Source organism: Cynocephalus volans, chromosome 11 (genome assembly GCF_027409185.1).
Source record: "Cynocephalus volans isolate mCynVol1 chromosome 11, mCynVol1.pri, whole genome shotgun sequence".
NCBI lineage: Eukaryota > Metazoa > Chordata > Mammalia > Dermoptera > Cynocephalidae > Cynocephalus > Cynocephalus volans.
This window is the reverse complement of record NC_084470.1, coordinates 20,364,360-20,384,521: the sequence shown is the minus strand read 5'-3', so window position 1 is coordinate 20,384,521 and position 20,162 is coordinate 20,364,360. Positions and strand designations below refer to the sequence as shown.

The 20,162-nt window shown below is 53.4% G+C and overlaps 1 protein-coding gene and 1 pseudogene across 1 annotated transcript; one reads left to right on the top strand and one right to left on the bottom strand.

Annotated features, from left to right (window-relative positions):
• Positions 1-8,195: 8,195 nt before the first annotated feature.
• FOXL2 (forkhead box L2) lies at positions 8,196-9,320 on the bottom strand. Its single transcript, XM_063115431.1, has one exon. The coding sequence runs from the start codon at positions 9,318-9,320 to the stop codon at positions 8,196-8,198; it is 1,125 nt and encodes a 374-aa protein (XP_062971501.1).
• Positions 9,321-17,797: 8,477 nt separating this feature from the next.
• LOC134391466 (5S ribosomal RNA) lies at positions 17,798-17,918 on the top strand (annotated as a pseudogene).
• Positions 17,919-20,162: the final 2,244 nt, after the last annotated feature.

Sequence of the window (20,162 nt, the reverse complement as noted above, 5' to 3'; positions counted from 1 at the left end):
TCTGAGCACACCCGGAAACACCCACGTTCAGCACCAGGCGGGATCGTCGGCTGGCCTCGAGCTCCCACAGACCGTGCAAACGGGCACCCATGAACTTCTCGCTCGTTTCCTCACCTGTAAAATTCGAAAGGAGAGCATTTCCGGGGTGGATGTGAGAATTATGTTTGAAAACTGTAAAGGCCTGTGTAAATGTGAAGCACAATCACGACTCCTCTGCGTCCCTGTGCACAAGACGACAGCATAGGTGCTCGAACAGTCTACAAGCGTGTGCACGTACACATCATGCGTGTGTAAATGTGCATGCCTGTCTCCCTAGACACATGACAAATGCACACACACAGACACAGGATATTATCCCGCAGTCGTGTACATGCACACTTGCACGCGAACACGACCGTCTGTGCCTGGAGGCACAGCGTGCACTGTGCTCAGCCGACCCATTTCTCCCGAGCTGGGTCAGGGCCACCCGGGGAAGTGCGATCTCGGGTGCCGCTCTGGGGTGCGGGGAAAGCCCGGATCCGGGTCTGCCGGTCAGCGCTTCGGCGGCGCCGCCGGGCTCCTTTATCTTTGATCTGCCGGCGGGTGGGCAGCTCGAGTTTCAGTGGGGACCGAGACCCCCGAGAGGGCTGATGGGGGCAGAGAGCGGGAGAAGGCGGCGGAGGAGGGCGCTCCGGGTACAAGAGGCTGCAGGGCCCCACTCCCCAGGTCTGCCCTCCTTTATTTGCCTCCCTAGGTCGCGCCCCCACGAAAGATAAAGAAGGGTCACTGACCCATTCGGCTTAGGGAAGGCGGCCGGGGGTGGGGGTGGGGCTGAGAGCTACCCTCCCAAGCCATCGCGAAGGGAGGCAAGCCGAGGATTCGCCCGCGGCCCAAGAGAAGGGATTCAGCCCTTGGGATTCAGCCCCGGCCGGGGACCCCAGGACGTGAACAGGAGTGCGTGGGAGGCGCCCAGCGTCGCTAGCGGAGACCCCTCCGTCTCCGCACCCGCAGGCCTCCGGGCTGGTCCTCCTCTCTTCCCTCGAAGGGATTTAGAGCTGCGCAGCACTCGTGTCACCCAGGTGTGTCTGCGGAGCAAAGAACCCCGTGCATGCCCGGGGAATCCCAACCCGCTGCCTGCAAAGGCTCGAGTTTCTACATCACAGAAAGCGTGGGCATAGGGTCAGAAACGCTCTCCCGCCTTCTCCTCAGACCCGTTCGGCCGACACGAGGGCGCTGAGCAGAAAATTTGAGGTCCAGCGCTGCAGGGGTCCCCGCGGCCGCAGGAAGGCACAGAAGCGCCGAGGGGACAGACAGCGCACGGGTTCGGATCTTGCCGGCCAACCGAGCCCAGCGGTCGCGAACGCCGGAGTGGCGGCACAGGCTGAGCACGGTTCTACTTCTGGGAACCGGGCCGGGCAGGGGGAGACTTTAAGTAAAAAACGTAACGCTGGTGGGAACGGGGTCTAAGAGACTTCGGGCCAGAAGACGTTCGGGGTCTCGTTTGGGCCCGGGGGTGGGGGCAGCCCCTGGCCTTGCAGCTCCTGCTCCGTGGATCCGTGAGGCCCACCGGTTGAAAACCTTCCTACAAGGGGTTGCAAGTGGCCAGTGGGACGGCCCCGCTGCCCCCTCCCTCGGGATCTCACAGGGCCCTGACCCGGCCTTTATCTCGGCCTGGTCAGCAGTCGCGGGGGCTTCAGGAAAGAGGACAAAGGCCCGGTGTCACTGCGGGCGGGGGCTCGGTTTCCTGGCTCTCTGCTCACACTCACAGCCTTTAGCGGTTGTTGGGGGAGATTTTTAAAAATATGTGTCGAATTTCCTTTTTTCTCCCCTAGAAACAAACAAAAAGCAAAAGGCACATTCTCCTTCCCTCCTCGTCAGTAGAAATTAAAGTTTCCTAGGAGCCTGCCCTTTCCTTTTCTTTGCCTGCCCGGACAAGTAGTTTTTCCTTTGTACATAAAGGAAAATCCGGGGAAATTATTTTATTCGGTTCGATAGTATTATTACTAAGGCCACCCGGCAGACTGATGTCCCAACGTGGAGCATCAGACTCAGCCTGGACGGCCACTGCTCTGTGCGGTCTGCGCCTCCCGCGCTTCCTCCCGCCGCCCTGCGGTCGAGAGTGCCCTGAGCTCAGCCTGCCCACTCATTGCACCCCGGATTCTGTTTAGAGCTGGCGGGAGGGTCTCAGCCCGCTCTCGAGGATCTGGGCTTGCAGCGCCTCCACCAGGCCCGCGGACGGGAGGCGCTGGAGGCCGGGAACTCGGTCTTCCCAGTGACTGTCCCCGCACGGACCCCGCTCCCCACCCGCGGGCGGCGCCTCTGCCGACTGCAGCCCGGCCCAACCCGCTTCCTGCGTTTGCCCCTCAGGTTTTCCGTTTCTCCACAAAGGCCTAGGGGAGCCTCGCCCACAGGCTGACCCCTCAACCTCCCACCCGGTGGCTACATTCTGCTTTTCTGAAAAGGGGAAAAAATAAAATTAAAACCGTCCCGCGACATCGAGAGAGGCGCCTCAGATCTGGAGGCGCCAGAGAGCCTGCGAGTGGCAGCGGTGGCTGGCCCCAAGCGCCTGGGTCGGTGCGACTTCGCAGGTCAGCCGGGTCTTTCTCAGAGCAAACCTCCTACACCGCTGAAGATCGCCTTGGGAAAAGCAAGAGGGCAGTCGGAGGAGCCCCAGGCTGGGTCCTGGCGCCCAATCTGTGCCCCCAAGGCTCAAGTGTTCACCGCCGGCAACAGGCGGAGCCTCACCCTTGCTGCCAAGGGCCTAGGGCAGGGTGCATGCAATCGCGTGCGCCTGGACCCGGGAAGGTGCTCTGGACTCTTGGGGGCTCTTGGGGCGCAAGGGTGGCCATGGCCTCTGGGTTAGGATGTCCGACCCTGCAAAATTACTGCTAAGGGCTTGCACTTCCTTCCTTCTTTCTTTCCTTCCAATAGGGGAAGAGAAACGTTACTTAACATTTTCTATAAACCAGGTACTTTGACATTAGGACATTTAATTATTTTAATAACCCTGATATATACATATATATATTATATAATATATAATAATATATTTTATAATAATATATATTATATAATATATAATAATATATTTTATATAACATAATATATATTATATAATATATAATATATATTATGTATTATATAATATTGTATTATAATTACATATGTATAATTATTTCTATTTTATAGATGAGAACACTGAATTCAAATGGGCACTTTGCTCAGGGCTACACTGTTAATAAAGGAGGATACTGGGCTCCAAACTAGTTCTTCCTGGCTGAACAGGCCCCTGTCTTTGCCCCATCTTGCACAGGCCACCTCTCTGGGTTGATGTGGTCCCCAAACAAGCTTGTCACAGCTCACCACCAAGCCAGAGCCTGTGCTGCAAACAGCCTGCACAGCAGCAGTCCCTGTGGCACAGTCTGCCCACAGATCAGACTCAGGCCTGAGCTTCCTTCTCCTCCTGCCAGGGTCTCCCTTTACCCACTGGGATCCTGGGCACATCAGGGAGTAGGGCTTGTGTCAGTCAGAGAGCCAAGTGGGCAGCTAAGCTCAGCTGCTGTCAAGTCCCTCTTAAAATTTCTGAGACCATTTGCCCCACAGGTAGTTGTTTGACCTGGCTGGCCCCTTCTCAAGACTTCAGCTTCCTCAAACATAATTTTGGGTTCTTGGGATCCAGACATTTTTTTTGTCACAGCCTGGAGCCCTCTCTCCAGAAAGCAGTCACGAAGACTGCTTGGTTTTAAGAATCCTTACTGTCTGGTTGTCCCTAAGGCAGAACTGGGGGCGTGAAGGTTGCCCCTGCCACTCCATGCCCCTAGTGTGCACTCCTAGTCCCAATCTTTCCTATGGATCTCATAGGCTACTCAGAGGAGCAAAGGCTCCCTCCAAGGAGTGTTGGCAGACCTGACAAGGCAGGACCCCAAAATTACCACCTCGTTAGATCCACAGAGTGGGGACACTGCAGGGCTCCTGAGCCTGACCAAGATGCTTCCAGGTCCCGGACGTCCTCCCAGAGGCTGAGAGCCTACCCTGGCGGTTCTAGTGCTCCAGGCCTTCATTATGGGAAGAATTCAGTTGAGGGCAGACTGTCTTGGGCCAGACACAGTTTCCTGGCCCATCCTCGCCTGCTCATTGAGCTAGCTGCAGCCTGGGTCTGCCCCCATTTCCACCTGCTGCCAGGGGGCTCCTTGCAGCTGTACCTCCAACCTTGACTTGCAGGAGACCAGGGCAAATGCTGGCTGCACCCAATCTCAGGTGAAAGGTCCTAGGCTTCTTGCTCACTTCTTGTGGCGCAGCGAACCCCTTACTGATGTGAGGGGGAAACAGGCTCTCAACAACCTCTGGAGTGGGGTGCAGGGTCATCCTGAGAACTCCATAGGTCCCCATCCTACAGTCCCTTGGTGCATGTACTGCACTGGCAGAAACTTCTCCTGGGACCCCTTGAGAACAGGACACGCCTCCCCATTTACTCTGACTGAGCAGTTTCAGGGGGGTAGAGGTGACTGAAAGGATTTGTGTGTAAGTGTGAGGAGGGGGCTTATCCTGTTCAGCAGTGAGTGTAAGGATGTCTACACCCCCGCCCCCCCACATAACTCCTCATTCAATACCACGTGTAGCAACTCATTACCCAGGACATTCAGAAATAGGCAAGGAATTTATATCAACCTCTATGTTGTATTTACAGTACACACTGGCAAACATATATACATACACCCACGTGGGCGAGCCATCTAGACCAGACTGTATATGGTAAGGCATAATTACTACACATCGGGAACTCTCTTAAACACTTTAGCATTCGCTTAGGAAATTGCTTAAATCAGCTTCTCTAACAGAAACTCAGAACTGCAGAGGGAGAGAAGAGAAAGGAAATGAGAGATGAAGAGTCTGCCGTTGTACCAAACTTTTAGCACTGGGGGAAAGTGACCAAACTTCAGAGCTCTGGAGAAATCCCTAGGGCTGGAATTAGCAACATGTCTTTCTGTGGGCATCCGTGGGGATGTGGGGTATGATTTGGCTCTCTTCTCTCACCTCCTCCAATCCCTATGTAGACTGGTGAAACCCCCACCAACCCCCTCACTTCATCCTCCTCACTTGACAAGGCTGCCTTTCTCTTCCCAGCCTTGAGTGCCTCTTGCCTTTCAGCTCTCAGGGGCAGAGAGAGGCTCTGTCCTTCAGGCTGAGCCAGGCCAACTTCCCTACCTCACTGGAGGGGGGCTGCTACCTGTCTGCCTTGGAGGCTTCCCTCCCCTGCTTTCTCTGCTAGAACAGCAGTTGGGGGTGGGTGGGGAGTGGGGGGCTGACAGCTCACCTCAGAACAGGGAGCCACTGCCAGATGAAGCAAGGGCTCTGTACCATTGTTTGTTAATCTTCAGCAAGCTAGCAATATACATAGCAATGTACATAACTGCACACATCACCAGTGAGGTATGAATGCAACATATACTGTGGTCTCAGTAAGCACTCCCTAAGTGTTAGTCATATGATTACTACAATGCCCCAAATATATGCCCTCTGTGCAGGTGGATGACAGGCACACACATCCTGCACCCTGTACACAACTAACACTGTACACACACATTTGCAGCAGGCATAGACTACACAACTACACAACACGTATCCCCTGGGATATATGTTCACGCTACAGAAAGCACAAATAGACAAGGACACAGCAGTCCACCTTCTTTTCTGCAGCTCCCCTTAGTCAGTCAGGGACACCAGAAGCTCCCAGACACCAGACCTGGCCAGCCTCTTGAGCTTTCCGCTCCAGCTGGGCCTCCCTGTCCAGCCTGCTCAAGTGGTTCCCAGCAGGTTCCGTTACCGGTCTCTGGATGATGCCCCTGAAAAGCCCCATGGCTTCGTCCTCCACCCCATAGCCTCCCACGGGATGCCTGAGGGAGAAGGGGGCGTCCTGAGCAGCAGCCCCTTCCCTTTGGGACCAACTACACATAACAGGGAGATCACCCTGACTTTTCCACCGCCTGACCACCGGGCGGCTGAAGTGAGAGGCCTGCAAGTTCGTTCGCTGCCGCGCACAGCTGCTCCTGGCTCACCGGACAGCTTGGACCTACCGCCACTACTGTCCAGGACTGAATATGGAGGGGGGCGGTGAAGGACACGTGGCAGGGCGCGGGATCTAGCTCCAGCTCCGCCGCAGCCGCGCTCGAGCTGACGAGCTGACGGATACCTGCAATCCCATCATCAGATCAAAGGCCGATCACCCCTAATCTGCCTGGGAGAAACAGACTGCAACCCGGTCAAACGCCTGTGTGCGTGAGCGGAAGCATGGATCTTAATTCGTTACTTTAAGAGTAAGAAAAAGATTAGATTTCTGCAGTTACGCAGTATGTTTAATCCTCTGTGAAACTCCCAAATCTACCAGCATCTCAAGATAAATTAATTCTTATTATCAAAAATAAAGCAATTAGTCACTGGTTACATTTATACAGAAGTTTGCAGTTTACAGCGCATTTCTGCAACCAGGATTTTTATCTATTTGGAATTCTGCAGACTGTTATTTTTGACTCATAAATGTAAAAGCATGGGGACAATAATGAAAATACAGCCCATACACCTAGTACAACTGTGTAAGAGGTAAAATACAAACTTGCATGGGTGCAAAAACAGTGCAAGTCCTACCTACAGTCGCGCCTTGTCAACGAACCACAGCAGATAAAATCTCTCTGTTGAGGTTAAATAGCCACAACAGACCAGCGATGACACAGAAAACAAACAACCCCCGGGCAAACAAAGCAGAGACAGCCACAGACGCCTGCCACCCGGGTTGGCCTCCACCCTTCTTTAGCTCACTCCGAAAAAGATGAAATTTTGCTGACAATCTAAAATCTATTTTAACTAGCTGCTGACCTAATTCAGGCGCGACGGAAATAATATAAGTCCGTGTTAAAAGAACAAAAAATTTATTCGGGAATTGACAAGGCAAAACAAAACAAAACAAAACAAAAAACAACAAAAGTGCTCTAGTTCTGTCTAGAAAATTTGGTCCCCCAAACGACAAACTATAGGACAATCAGGTCTAGGGTTTTCGGGCCAGCCGGCTCAGGGCCACAAGCCCGCCTGGGCCGGTCGCTGCCGGCTTTCACATTTGTCCTTCCCAAGGTGGGAGAAGCAAGACATTTGAAAAACTACAATCAGGCAGGGACGAGCCATCCCCGCAGCGTGCGCCAGGCAGGCAGCGGCATCCGGAGAAATTTGCTTTTGATATTTTTTTTAAGACAGGGAGAGGGGGAAAGTCCCCCAATTCGTAGGCGAAACCATCTTTTACTGGGTATATTTTCCTACCTCTCCGAATACAGCTTTTTGAAGGCCCGACAGGAACTCTCCCAGGATAGATGAAGAACACTAAAGCTTCTGATTTTCACGTTTGGTTTAGTAAACTCCAAGGCCACGATACTTTGCCGGTTTCCCCCCTAAATGTTTCTTCCTTAAAAAATATTTTTTGATACTACCTTAAAAAGCCCACCGGTTGTTTTTGTTTTTGTTTTAGCGAAACATTAGCCGCCCCGGCCTGGCCTGGGGTGCCCGAACGCCGGGATGCAGGGCGGAGGAAACGCAGCCTCCCTCCGCGCGGGGATGTGCAGGGAACGCGGGCGCAGGCCGCAGAGCAAGCCCGCTCGGCTCCCCGCTTGGTCCCAACCCCCGGCCGGCCCGGTGGGCTTCGCGGCAAGCGGCTTCTGAGCAGCTCCAAGAGGGTTCGCGGAGCAAACGGACACTTCGTCCCTTTCTCGGACGGCGCGGGTCCCGGTCCAGCCCAGCGCTTCTAGCCGAGGACTAGCCCCGCGGAGTCAGGCGGGGAAAGCCGAGCGCGAGGCACCGACCTGAGGGAGGGCCACGAGGCTTGCGCCGCCGACGCCCGGCTGCGCCTCGGCCCCGGGCGCTTTCTCTCCGTGAACTTCGGTGCTGGGGCTCTGAGAGGAGACGAGGCCTGGAGAAAGTGCGCGGAGAGGCGGCCTCAGGCCCGGGGAGCATAAGGGCGCAGAGGGCAGGGAGACGAGCACAGGAGGAGAAGCGAAGGGGACAAAGAGGAGCGAGAGGAGCTGAAGAGAGCGAGGAAGCGCAGAGGGGCCGTGGGTGCTGGCTCAAGAGGCGACCCCAGAGGGCGCGCGGTCCGGTTGGTGGCGGTGGCGGCGACCCGGCCGGCATGGCGCGCGGCCGCATCCCCGCATCCGTGCGCGCCGGCGTGCGATGGGCTCTTAAAGATCAAGGCGCGAGTGCAGCGCGCCGGTCTTGCTGTCGTGGTCCCAGTAAGAGCAATGCATCATGGCGAGCTCGGGCTGCCGGGCGCAGGCGAACTGCAGGCCCGGCGCACCGCTGGGCGCGGGCCCCGGGGGCGCGGCGGTGGCGGGGCTGGCGGGGCTGAGCTGGCCCGGGGGCGGCGCGGCGGCCCCGTGGTGCGGCGGGGCTGGCGGAGGTGCGGCGGCCGCGTGCAGATGGTGTGCGTGCGGGTGCGGATGGGGGTGCTGCGGCGGCGGGGGCGCGGCGGGCGGGCCTCCCAGGCCGTTGTACGAGTTCACGACGCCGGGGGGCAGCGCCATGCTCTGCACGCGTGAGTACGGCCCGTACGAGGCGGCCGGGCCCGCCAGCCCCTTGACCACAGCGGCGGCGCCGGGGCTTCCCGGGCCCGCGGCCGCAGCCGCAGCTGCTGCAGCCGCCGCCGCCGCCGCCATCTGGCAGGAGGCGTAGGGCATGGGCGAGGGCGGCTGCGGTAGCGGCCACGAGTTGTTGAGGAAGCCGGATTGCAGGTACTTGGGGGGCGCCAGGTAGCCGTAGCCGTCGGCCCCCGGGCCCGCCACGCCGCAGCCGCCGGCGGCACCCCCGGCCCCGAAGAGCCCCTTGCCCGGCTGGAAGTGCGCAGGCGGCGGCCGGAAGGGCCGCTTCATGCGGCGGCGGCGGCGGTAGTTGCCCTTCTCGAACATGTCCTCGCAGGCCGGGTCCAGCGTCCAGTAGTTGCCCTTGCGCTCGCCGCCGCCCTCGCGCGGCACCTTGATGAAGCACTCGTTGAGGCTGAGGTTGTGGCGGATGCTATTCTGCCAGCCCTTCTTGTTCTTCTCGTAGAACGGGAACTTGGCGATGATGTACTGGTAGATGCCGGACAGCGTGAGCCTCTTCTCGGCGCTCTCACGGATCGCCATGGCGATGAGCGCCACGTACGAATACGGGGGCTTTTGCGCCGGGTCGGGCTTCTCTGGGGCTGTCCCGCCGCCGCCGCCCTTGCCCGGGCTGGGCGGCGGCGCCTCGGGCTCCTTGACTGCGCGGCCGGTCTCCGGGGCCAGCAGGGCCCCCGCCGCGTCCTCGGGCTCGGGGTAGCTGGTCATCATGACAAAGCCGGCGCGCCGCGGACGGGCCGCCCCTGCCCTCCTCTCTAGGCGCTGGCGCGGCGACGAGCCTCAAACTTCTGGAGAGTGCGACGCCGCCCGCGCTCTGTCGCTGGAGGCCTCTCGCTGCTCCCCCTCTTTCCCTGCCCCTAGGGAGCGGCCGGCGGTAGTGGAGCTCAGCCTCTGGCCATGGGGAGCCTGCCCAACAGAGAGGGGCTCCGGCCCCGCCGCCCCTCCCCGCCCAGGCCAGTCCCCGCCTCGGTGGGTTTCTTTTCTGCGCTCTTCCCCTCCCCCAACGCCCGGTTTCCCGAGGCACGACCCGCGTCTCTGGCGGAGCTGCCTCCTGGAGTCCCTAGTGCGCCAGGAGTCTCGCTCTGTTCTGATTCGTATGGGCTCCTCCGAGTTCCGCTTGCGTCAGGCGCCTTCGCCCCTATAGCGGGGCGGCCAGCCGCGCACGGGCGAGTTCATCTCCAAGTCACTTTTGGTAAACGCCCCGCACAGCCCCGGACCGGCCTGCCCCCGCCGGGGGAGACTCAGGGGCTTGGCCGACAGCCGGGCTCAGGCTCTCACGAGCCCTTGAGATCGGCCGGTGCTTGCTCTCGGACTGGGCCGGGAGATGCCGAGGGCCCGGTGGGGTCCGCCCGCACGCAGCCCGTGCCCGGGGAGCTCGGGCCCCAGCGAGGAGAGGCGCTCCAAGCCTCCTGGTAGCTTTCAGGTGAAAGAAAACGACTCCTTTGCTCTGCCCTTTGCCGCTGTCTCGGGGCTAAACTTCTAGCTCGGGCTGGGGGAGGGGCGAGACGGCGACAGGGCCTGACGGGGGTGGGGTGAGGAGAGCTGCGCGGTGGCTTTGGGAGAACCAGCCCAGAAACGCGTGTCACTGAACGAAGCAACCTCGGCCTGGCCTGTCCCTTGCGCTCTCAGAGTGAATGGGCCGGGATGGGGCTGGAGGGAGGATCGTTGGGAAGAGGCGCACAGGGGCGCCTTCTGAATCGCCTCTGTCCCTCCCTGCGCTGCGGGTGGATCTAGGAACCAGGCCCCTCCTCGGAATCCGCGTTGGAATCCTACGGATTGGAGTGAGGGTGTGTGCTTTACACCAAGTAGATGCTCCTCTGCTCCTGCGCGGATACAGGCGAGGGTATTGCTCTGGGGCCTTGGAGAACTGTATATGTGTGCACAGGTGTCACATATGGAAGTCATGGGGAGGGCCTGTCCTAGAGACGCGTAAGATACAACTGTCCAGGTGCACGTGTGCTGGTCAGAAACACAGGTATGCACGTGTACAAGATGTGAGATTTATAATTATAAGGTAAATCACATTTATACTTATAGATATGGAGTGATATATCGGAGTAAATGTGTTTCATAGATACAGCATCTTCTCTCTCCTTTCTTCCTTCCTCAGTTCCCCCTTTTCCTTCCTTTTCTTTTTTTTTGGCAGGGGCCGGCGCAGGGATTGAACCCTGGTCCTTTCTTTGCTTCCTTTCACAGTTCTTCACTGCCTCCTTCTCCGTCAGTGTGTATATTCTGTCACAGACCGGCAAGAAAAACAACAGGCTGAAGGAGGCACTCGTTTAAATCTCTCTCACTAGGAGACATTTGTTCTGATCTTCTTTCTCCAAAGGTTCAGGGGTGAATCCTCACCTACCTTCAGCAGAAGACTGATTGGGACCCAGTTACATCAGCACATGCAGAGATTGTCTCAGAGGAAATCAGCGCTGGCAAAAAGTCAGGTGTGCTTTTTAACGGTGCCTTTTAACTAAACGTCTGCAATCATAAAGCATGAGAGAGAAGGGTGGCGTTTTGAATCTTCAAGCCCCAAACTCCTTGGTGCTGAGGTGGGGGTGGGGGCGCCAGGATGCTTTGTGGGGGAAGGTGGACTGAATGGATGTCATGCAGGTGTGTGTTAGTGATTGGCATGTATGGAGTGGCTGCCCCAATGCCTGTCACTACCTCTTCCTCCCTGGCTGCCTAGTCTGAAAGTTCTCTGGAAGCCTGAGAAAGCCTCAGTGGCCCATGGCTCCAGCATCCACAGGCCTCCTACATGTGCTGTTTGCTTCCATTCTGGTCTCCGATCTGTATTCTGAGATGAAAGAAAGGGAGGACAGGGTGCTGGGGTTCTGTGGAATTTAGCATCTTGAAGATGACTCCAGAGAGGTCAGCAGGGCAGCCCTGGCCTTACCACCAGGGTGAGAGGGACCAAGGTGCTCCTGACTTCACCTCAGTAAACACCCACCTTCTCTGCTGTTGAAAATATCTCGAAGTAGCTTGGTTGTTTTCTGGGCTGTGTCCTGTTGCTCCCAGCATACATGGGGGCAAGGGGCACTTCTTTAAAGTCTCAGTGGCTGCTTCCTGAGCAGGAGCACAGGTGTTTTCCTTCTTCTTCTTCAGCCTCCTCTGTGCCCGGGCTAGGGCTGAGTCAGGTTTGGGCTGCTACAGATTGGCCGCAGTGCCCGTCCTCCTGGGGGGCTGGACAGGGAGAAAAACAGCTGGGTCTGGCCCGCTCCTGGTGGAGGCTGCTCTCCCCTTTCCTCTCCTCTTTTTTTCTGACCACCCAGGCTGGCTCTCTGTCTCTCTCTCCCCCCTCACAGGCATTTCCGCTGCTCAGCCCCGCAGCAGCCAGGTGTGACAGCATTGTTGTGTGTGTCATCACTTCCCCGAATTCCACACTCAGCTCCCTTTTCAGCCTTTAAGGAGTGTGTGTGTGTGTGTGTGTGTGTGTGTGTGTGTGTGTGTGTGTAGGGGTGGGGTAAAGGAAGGAGTTCCTCTAAAGGATTTTATGACTGGAAAGAAGAGTCCTGTGTTCCCCAGGTGTTGATTTCCAACTGTCCTTTGGAGGAGCAGAACCTCCAGCCGCAGTGGAGAAGGGAATGCCCCGTGTGTACACATTGGGAAGGGCTGGAATCAGTCTCTCCCCAAGACGTCCGTCTGGCGTCCGAAGGTTCGGAAAACAGGCAAAAAAAATGCAGGCCAGGAAATGGGGCGCGGTGGCCACCTCCAGGCTCGCTCCAGGCCTCTGGGGAGAAACGAGAAGCTTCGGGCTGGAGGTGAAGGAGCTTAGGGAGAGGGTAGAGCCCCCTCTTTGCCGCGGCCCAGCCCCGGGTGGGTGAGACGGGCGCTCCAGGAAGCGGCGGGCGCGCCTTGGTTTACTCTTCGACCCTCTTTGGCAAGCCGGAGGGGTCGGGGTCCCGTCCGGCAGAGCGTTCGTGCGGAGTCTGGGAAGGCCCCACGGCCGCCCGCTCTCCTCAGCGGCATGGCTCAGTGACCTCGGGGCGGAGCGCACCTCCGAGGGCCGGTGTCCTGCGCCAGGCGGAACTCGCGGCCACTTGGGCCCGGGTTTTCCGGGGCCCGCAGCTGCAACTCAGGAGCCACCGGCGCCTCCCGCCCGTCGTCCCATCGGAGTGCCGTCTGCGGACGCGGTGCAGGGACGCGCCGACCGAGCGCGGCCTCCGCTCCCTCGCCACCCCGCAGGCTGACCTCGACAGCCGGCGCGAGCAATGCGCTCGGCTCTGATGGAGCGAGACGCGTCTCTTCCCGGGCGGGGAGGCCGAAGCGGCCCGCGCCTCGGGCCCCCGGCGGACAGCGCGTCCCCGCCACCGCTCAGCTCGCCCCGCGCTGCAGCCGGCACAGCTGCCTGAAGCAGGTCCCACGGTCGCCTTTGCTAGCGAGCTTCCCCGTCCTGCGCGGGGAGAGGCGGACCGAGCCTGCCGCAGCCCTGTCCTTGTGCGCACGGCCTGTGCGGCGCTCGGCGGGGAGAGGGTTAGTACATGCGCACACAGCGGCCGGCACACCTCGGCGACTGTCAGCGCTCACCCCTGCCCATCCTTCACACCTACAGCTCTTGGACTCTTTGTCCCTCTCCTCGGGTCACATTCCTCCGTCCCTTTCTCAGTCAACTCCGAATCTCCTCCAGTTCTCCTTTCCCCCACTACTCTCTCACACTCCCCCGGTACACAGACTAGTTTAGATCACACATGTTGGTGGAAAACACGTCAAAATGATGCCTGGACTCTACGCCTCTTCACACTTTGCAGACCCACCGTCTCAGGACACAGAAGCACCTCTTGGCTCCAGATCTGCAAGTCTGACTCCCCGAAGCCTTTCTTTCATTGATTCTCTGACGTGCCTCTGTGGTTAGGGTGACTGGGCTACCACCTGGGTGTTCTCACATCGGGTTGCTGCTCAGAATTCCTTTGAGAAAGACAGGTACAGAATATATCCCGGGTGCTCTTTAACACACACAGGCGACTCACACAGGCTTCATCTCTGTTTTGCAGCTCTGCAGAGCTCACTGCTGGGACTGACGGACTGCAGCTCATGGGGCTTTCACGGCTCTTGTGCATACACCCACACAGTGCCAGGCCGGAGGCCAGTGGGTATTAGGCTGCCTGGTTGGGATTAGCAGAGTCACTTAACCCAAATATGTATTTGGGAGAGACAGTGAGAGAGAGTAGGGGAGTGGAGAGAGAGATTGAAAGAGAGAAAGGAGAAGCCACTCCCCGCTCTAGGGAAGAACTGACAGATGAGAGCTGTTTCCAGTGGTTACGTGCCGTTTTGAATCCCCCCTCCCACTCCCTCTGTGGGGGGCTGGGATGCAGCAGGCCAGAGCTCTGCGCTCGGCCCTGTCTCACTGATGTGATGTTGGGCTACAAGTCCACACACACCTCTTTGCCCCAATGAGTGTGTGCTGCCCTCCCACCCCCCACCCCCTGTTCTGCAGACCTCAGGGCAGTATGGGCCTTTTTCCTGGTTGAGACTAACTCAGGGAGAAAAGGCAGAGAGGGCTGGTTCCTGGGCCATGTAAAGACCTGCTCCTTCCAAAGACTTCTGAAATGCTCCCAGAGAGAATTCTAGGGTGGGAGGAACTGTTGACCAGCTTCCTCTGATATTCCCCATGACTTTCATGGTCCAAAGCCATTTTATTCAACCCGGAACAATGAGTGCCCCGCCACTAGGCCCCAGCACTTGCTTGGGAGAGTGATGTGTTGTTTAAAGTTGTCTTTATTGTCTGTCTTCACAACCAGATTGTAAGCCTTTATGGGCAGGGACCTCTGTCCTCTACCTCTCACTTGGTGCTTCCCAGAAGGATGGACTTAATGCCTTCTAATAGAATTGGAAAATGGCTCTGTTGGACAGAGGGAATTGGGAAATGCCACTTTACCTGTACCAGAGCTAGAATTACCAAGAAAGGGATGGCAGGTGGGAAAGAGCGGCTGGAGCATGGAAGGTCAGCTCAGGATCTGAGAGTTCTCTACCATTTGGGGCTACCTGCTTATTATGGCTGCCTGTCCATGCTGCTAAACCTTAGGCAAGGATGAGGGCATCTTTCTGGTTCTCTGATCATGGTAAGGACCTGTTTGAAACATTCAAACTGAACTGTAATAGAAACAGAGAGGTCTCTGCATCTGGGACAGCTGGCTTGCAAGGTAAGTCCTGCTAGTGGGGGAGGGGAAGGGGAGGCACAGCCCTACACTATCCCATGAGAAGATGCCAGAGAGAGCCCTTCCCCTTGGTGCTTATTCCTGGCTCAAGTTTCTCTTCACAAAGTGGGTTCTGTCTAAAGAGCCTTCATGCAGGAGGGCGGTTGTACATGTCTAGCTGCCGTGAAATCCAGAGGAAGGGACGGAGAAGGGCTGAGTTTTGTGTTCTGTATTACTGGTTGTCTTAAGGGGATTTCCCTCATGCCAAGGTGGGGTGTGCCTGTGTGTGTATCTAGTATACCTTACAGATGGTAAACAATATACTTCTCAAGGGTACAGCTTGATGTGTTTTTACATATAATGCACCATGTAACCACCACTTGGATTGAAATATGGAACATTTCCTTCACCTCAGGAGGTTTTTAATATCTTTCCCAGTCAATACCTGCCTCCCGCTGGTAACACGTAGTCTGATTTCTTTTACCAGAAATTAACTTTACCTTCTTTGAGCTTCATATAAATAGGACATAGAGCATGTGCTCTCTTGCTTCTAGTTTCTTCTGCACAAAATGTTTTTCATGTATACACTGGTCTTGTTGCAAGTGTCAGACATTCATTTCTTTTTATTGCTGTGTGATAGTCCACAATTTGCTTATCCATCCACTTGTTGATGGTCATTTTTTCCAGTTTTGGGATATCATAAATTAAGATGCTGTCAATATTTTTGTACATGTCTTTTTGTGAAAGCTATTTATTACTCTTGAATGAATACCTAGGAGTAGGCATATGTTTAGTTTTAGTAGATATTGCCAATTTCCAAACAATTTCTAAAGTGGTAGAACCAACTCAGTGCATGAAAGATGACATGCTGTAACAGGGACTTTTCTGTACAGACAGCATTCTCTAAAGACCACTATGTATCTCCAGCTATTATTATTATAAAGGAAAAAAAAAGCTATCCTTTATTAAGCATGTATTTTGTGCCATGGACTTTATATACACTATCTTGTTTCATTTTTATGAGAAACCTGGGGGTTTGGTTGGTATTATTCCCATTTTCCAGATGAGAAAACTGAGGCTCAGAGAAGTTGGTTAACTGCCAAAAATCCCCAGCTAATAATAAGTGGCAGCTTGACTTTGGAACCCTGAGTTTCACCTCTGTATATGTGCCTCTGTCCCTGCAAGGTCAGGAAGTCCTTCCTTCTATCTGACCACATGTAGCTGCCAGTTAAGAGACCCATTTCCTATCAACCTCTGGTCCTTTCCACATACCTTCTCACACCCAGGCTTGAGATCTGTGCACACACACATAGGCGCACAGTTTCTCTCCCACAGCCATGCACTCTCACTGTGAAGAAGAAACGCATAGGGCCCAATTCAATGAAAACTTCAGAGCTTGCCATGCCCTGGGCTCAGCAAGCTGACTGTGTTCCTGTCAGGGAATTTGCAGAAGATGGGACCAGGGACCAGTCTGTTTCTGGATGCTGAATAAAGGAGACTTTAGAGGCTTTCCTTCCCTGGGAAGAGATGGGCATTTGGTCCTCCTTCCAGATGCTGAGCCAAGCCCATGGTTGGCTTCAGGGGCATCAGCCCGGGGCGTCCCTCTGCAGGGTTTGTCCAGGGATGTTCGTCTTGTCTTAGAAAGAGGTGATAGCCTGGAGATGTTGCATCTTGCCCTGGAAAGTGGCAACTGGGGAGGATGTGTGTAGTCTGAGTAGGGAGAGAGCAGGAAGTCTGGGGAAATGTACTTCCGGGCAGAGTGCTTAACTGGGCCCTGTGGAAAATGGTCACTGTGAGGAAGAAGAGCCAACAGCCTCTTCCTCAAGACCACGTTACCAAATCTCCAAGCCCCTGGGCTTGCCTGAGAAGTGTGTGCTACCCTGTGGGCTTTATACTCTGTGGAGCCGGCTCTTCCCAGACCCCTCTGTAGACTAACTGAGGCCTTGATGGGCTCTGGGCTTGTATTTGGGGGTAATTGCTGACAGGCTGCTATGGTGATACAAGCAGGCTTTTGTTGGGGAAGCAGTAGTCAGGATTGTGGGGCTTTGTGTGGGGACAGTCCAGGATCATGGTGTGCCCTGTTCCAGGTATCCCTTGGCCCTGGCCTTTTGCTTGGAGGCAGCATTTCATGGGGACTGGTAACATGTCTGAACAGGAAGGGTCCCCCTCATGCAGATGATGGGAACTCAGGTTCAGAAGTATACAAAGTCTGCTGTAGGCCACAGAGGTTGTTAGTGCAGGTGGAATGGGGGTCCTAATGTCTGGTATTGTCAGCTGTGCTCACCACTGACAGGCTGAAAGGCACCTCAGTGGAGCAACTAACACAGACCTCTGTTCCAAGTCTTACTGATACCAGCTTGGGAAATTATGGAACCTTGCCTTGCTTTGGAGTTTTAAGATTATCACTTTTGAGTAGGTAATATATTCTCATGGACCAAAATTTAAAAACATAGAAGACTTGCAGTGGGAGTATTCTTTTCTCTTCTGTCCCCAAATCACTCTTCTCAGAGGCAGCTAGTGACCCTGGTTTCATGTATATCCTTCCAGACATGTTTTTTGCACATATAGGCATATGCACATATAGTCTCCAGCACTCCCTTACTTTTTGCACACGGCAGTATCTAATGCACAGTTTTCTGCACCTTAGAAATCTTTCCATATTAATGCATTCTGTTTAGAGCTGCATGGTATTTATATTGTTTCCAGTCTTTCACTTGAATAAGCAACACTGTAATGTATAATCTTGTGTATAGCTAATTTTGTAGGTATGTGCATATATTTGAAAAAAATTTTTGGAAGTGTAGGAGTTGGATCAAAGGGCATATGCATTTATAACTTGGATAGATGATGCCAAATTATCTTCCTTATGAATTGAACTAGTATACACTCCTACCAGTGTATGACATTCTTATTTCTTCACAGCCTCACTAACACGTGTCTTTCTTTTTAAGAAATAAATCTAACAGATACAGTTGGGGACCTCTCTACCCTTCCTTGCTCCCTCTCCGTCCCTCTCCTGAGGTTGTCACCGCGGCAAAATTGGTACTTAACATTCCCATATTTGTCTATGGCCATACTACCCTGGATGCGCCTGATCTTGTCTGATCTCAGAAGCTAAGTAGGGTCAGGCCTGGTTAGAATTTGGATGGGAGAGAGCCCCTGGGAATATCCGGTGCTGTAGGCTTTAAAAAAAATTCCCATACCCGTTCTTACACTGGTACTGCATGTGTATCTACTCCTAGGCAATACTTAGAATAGTTTTGTGTTCCATAACTGTATATAAATGGTGTCCTGCTGTTGCAGAAAGACGCGTGCTTGCTTTTTCATTCAACCTTATGTTTGTGAAAAAGTTCCCGGTTGATACACAAACAAGAGCTCTATTCATTTTCCTTGTGTTGCACCATTCCATTGTATGAACACATTGCAGTTTATTTATCCATTTTCCTGTTGAGAGATGTTGGGTTATTTCCTATTCTTTATTATTACCAGTAGTCCTGCTATGGACATTCTTATGCATGTCTGCTAGTGCTCATATGCTACAGTTTACCAAGTAGTAGGACTGCTGGACTGGGGGTTGTAGGCAACTTAATGCTACCAGTTGTTGAGCAGAACCTCAGCTTCTTCATCTGTAAAACAACGATCCCTACCCCTTGGGAAGTCAGTGCTGGCAAGGAGGATGATGGAGTGGGAGAAAACGTGGGCTTGGGTTTCAGCAGGTCTAGACTTAAATCCTGGCTCTGCAATTTACTTACTGCATGACTTTGTGTATATGATCCAGCCTCTCTGTGCCTCAGTTCCCTCATCGGCAAAATGGTGATGACAGTAACTAGGTTGCAGATTTCCTTATGAGATTAAATGGGATTCTGTGTGAAAAGATTAAGTTTAGGGTCTGGCACAGAGGAAGAACTAAAAATCCCAGCAATTATAGTATTAATATTAATGTAATGTTATAATATTATTAACATAAATATTAGTATTAATATATTGTTATCATTATATTGTTTCTTTGTTCTATCTTTTTTTTTAGGCAAGTCAAGTGAAGCAGTGGGTAAGGAAAATCTGTAACTAGTTGTCCCTTTGTTTTCTTTAACCTATTATTGTAGCATATTTTAAACCTATAATATAGGAGAGAGAATAGTACAGTGAACCCCCATCTGGTTTCCTCTATAGCCTCACTCGTTTCTTCACACCTCCTCTATTAGATTATTTTGAAGTCAATCACATACATCATACCTACTGTATTAGTCTGTTTTGTATTGCTATATCAGAAATACCTGAAACTGGGTAATTTATAAAGAGCAGAAGTTTATTTGGCTTACGATTCTGGGACAGCTGCATCTGGCATGGGCTTCAGGCTGTTTCTACTCATGGTGGAAAGTGGCAGGCAGCTGGGGGGTACAAGCAGATCACATGGCGAGAGGAAGCAAGACAGAGAGAGGAGGTGCCAGAGACTTTTTAAACAACCAGCTCTCGCAGGAACTAATGAAGTGAGAACTCACTCATTAATCCCCCCCCTCCCCCAAGGAGAGCATTAATCCATTCATGAGGGATCCGCCCCCATGACTCAATCAGTTTCCAACACTGCCACACTGGGGATCAAATTTCCACATGAATTTTGGACGGGACAACACATCCAAACTCCATCACCTACTCATTCACTAGTAAATATTTCAGTTTATATCCCTAAAATATAAGCACTTAAAAAAAAACATAGCTACCCTACCATCATCATACCTAAAATTTGAGAGCAATTTTTTATTATATTGTATACCCAGCTAATCTTCAAATTTTCTCAATTGTTTCAAAAAGATTTATAGTTTGAGTCAGTATCCAAACAAAATCTATACATTACATTTGTCAATATGCCTCATTTCTTTTAACCTATAGATATCTCTCCTCTTTTTCCTTCTTGCAACATATCAGTTAAACTCTATCTTATAGGGTTTCTCGCAACCTGGATTTTGCTGATTGCATCCTTGTGGTGTCCTTTAACATTGTCCTGTGACCTCTGGTCTCGTATTTCCTGTACATTGGTAGATCTAGAGTCTTGGTTAGATTCAGGCTTGCTGTTTTTGCAAGAACAACTTCATCAATAGTGTTGTGTATTTTCATCAAGAGACATGTATCTGGGTTGTTTCTCTTTTGAATTTTAACAGCCATTGATGATACCTGCCTAGAGCCATTATTCATGAGGGTTTGCAAAATAGTACTGTTTTAATTCTATTAACTGAATTAACTGCATTTTTCCACAGAGAGAAACTTTTCCTTATCATGCATTGTTTGCTCTGAAGTAGGGACTGTGAAGGACAGGCAGGATGAAGGATGGATTCTTTTATTTAATGACAATGACAATGGGACTCCAGGCAGTCATTTAGGAAATGGCTGATTTTATGGGTCCTGAAAGATATTAGGCAGTGTCTTCTGCCCA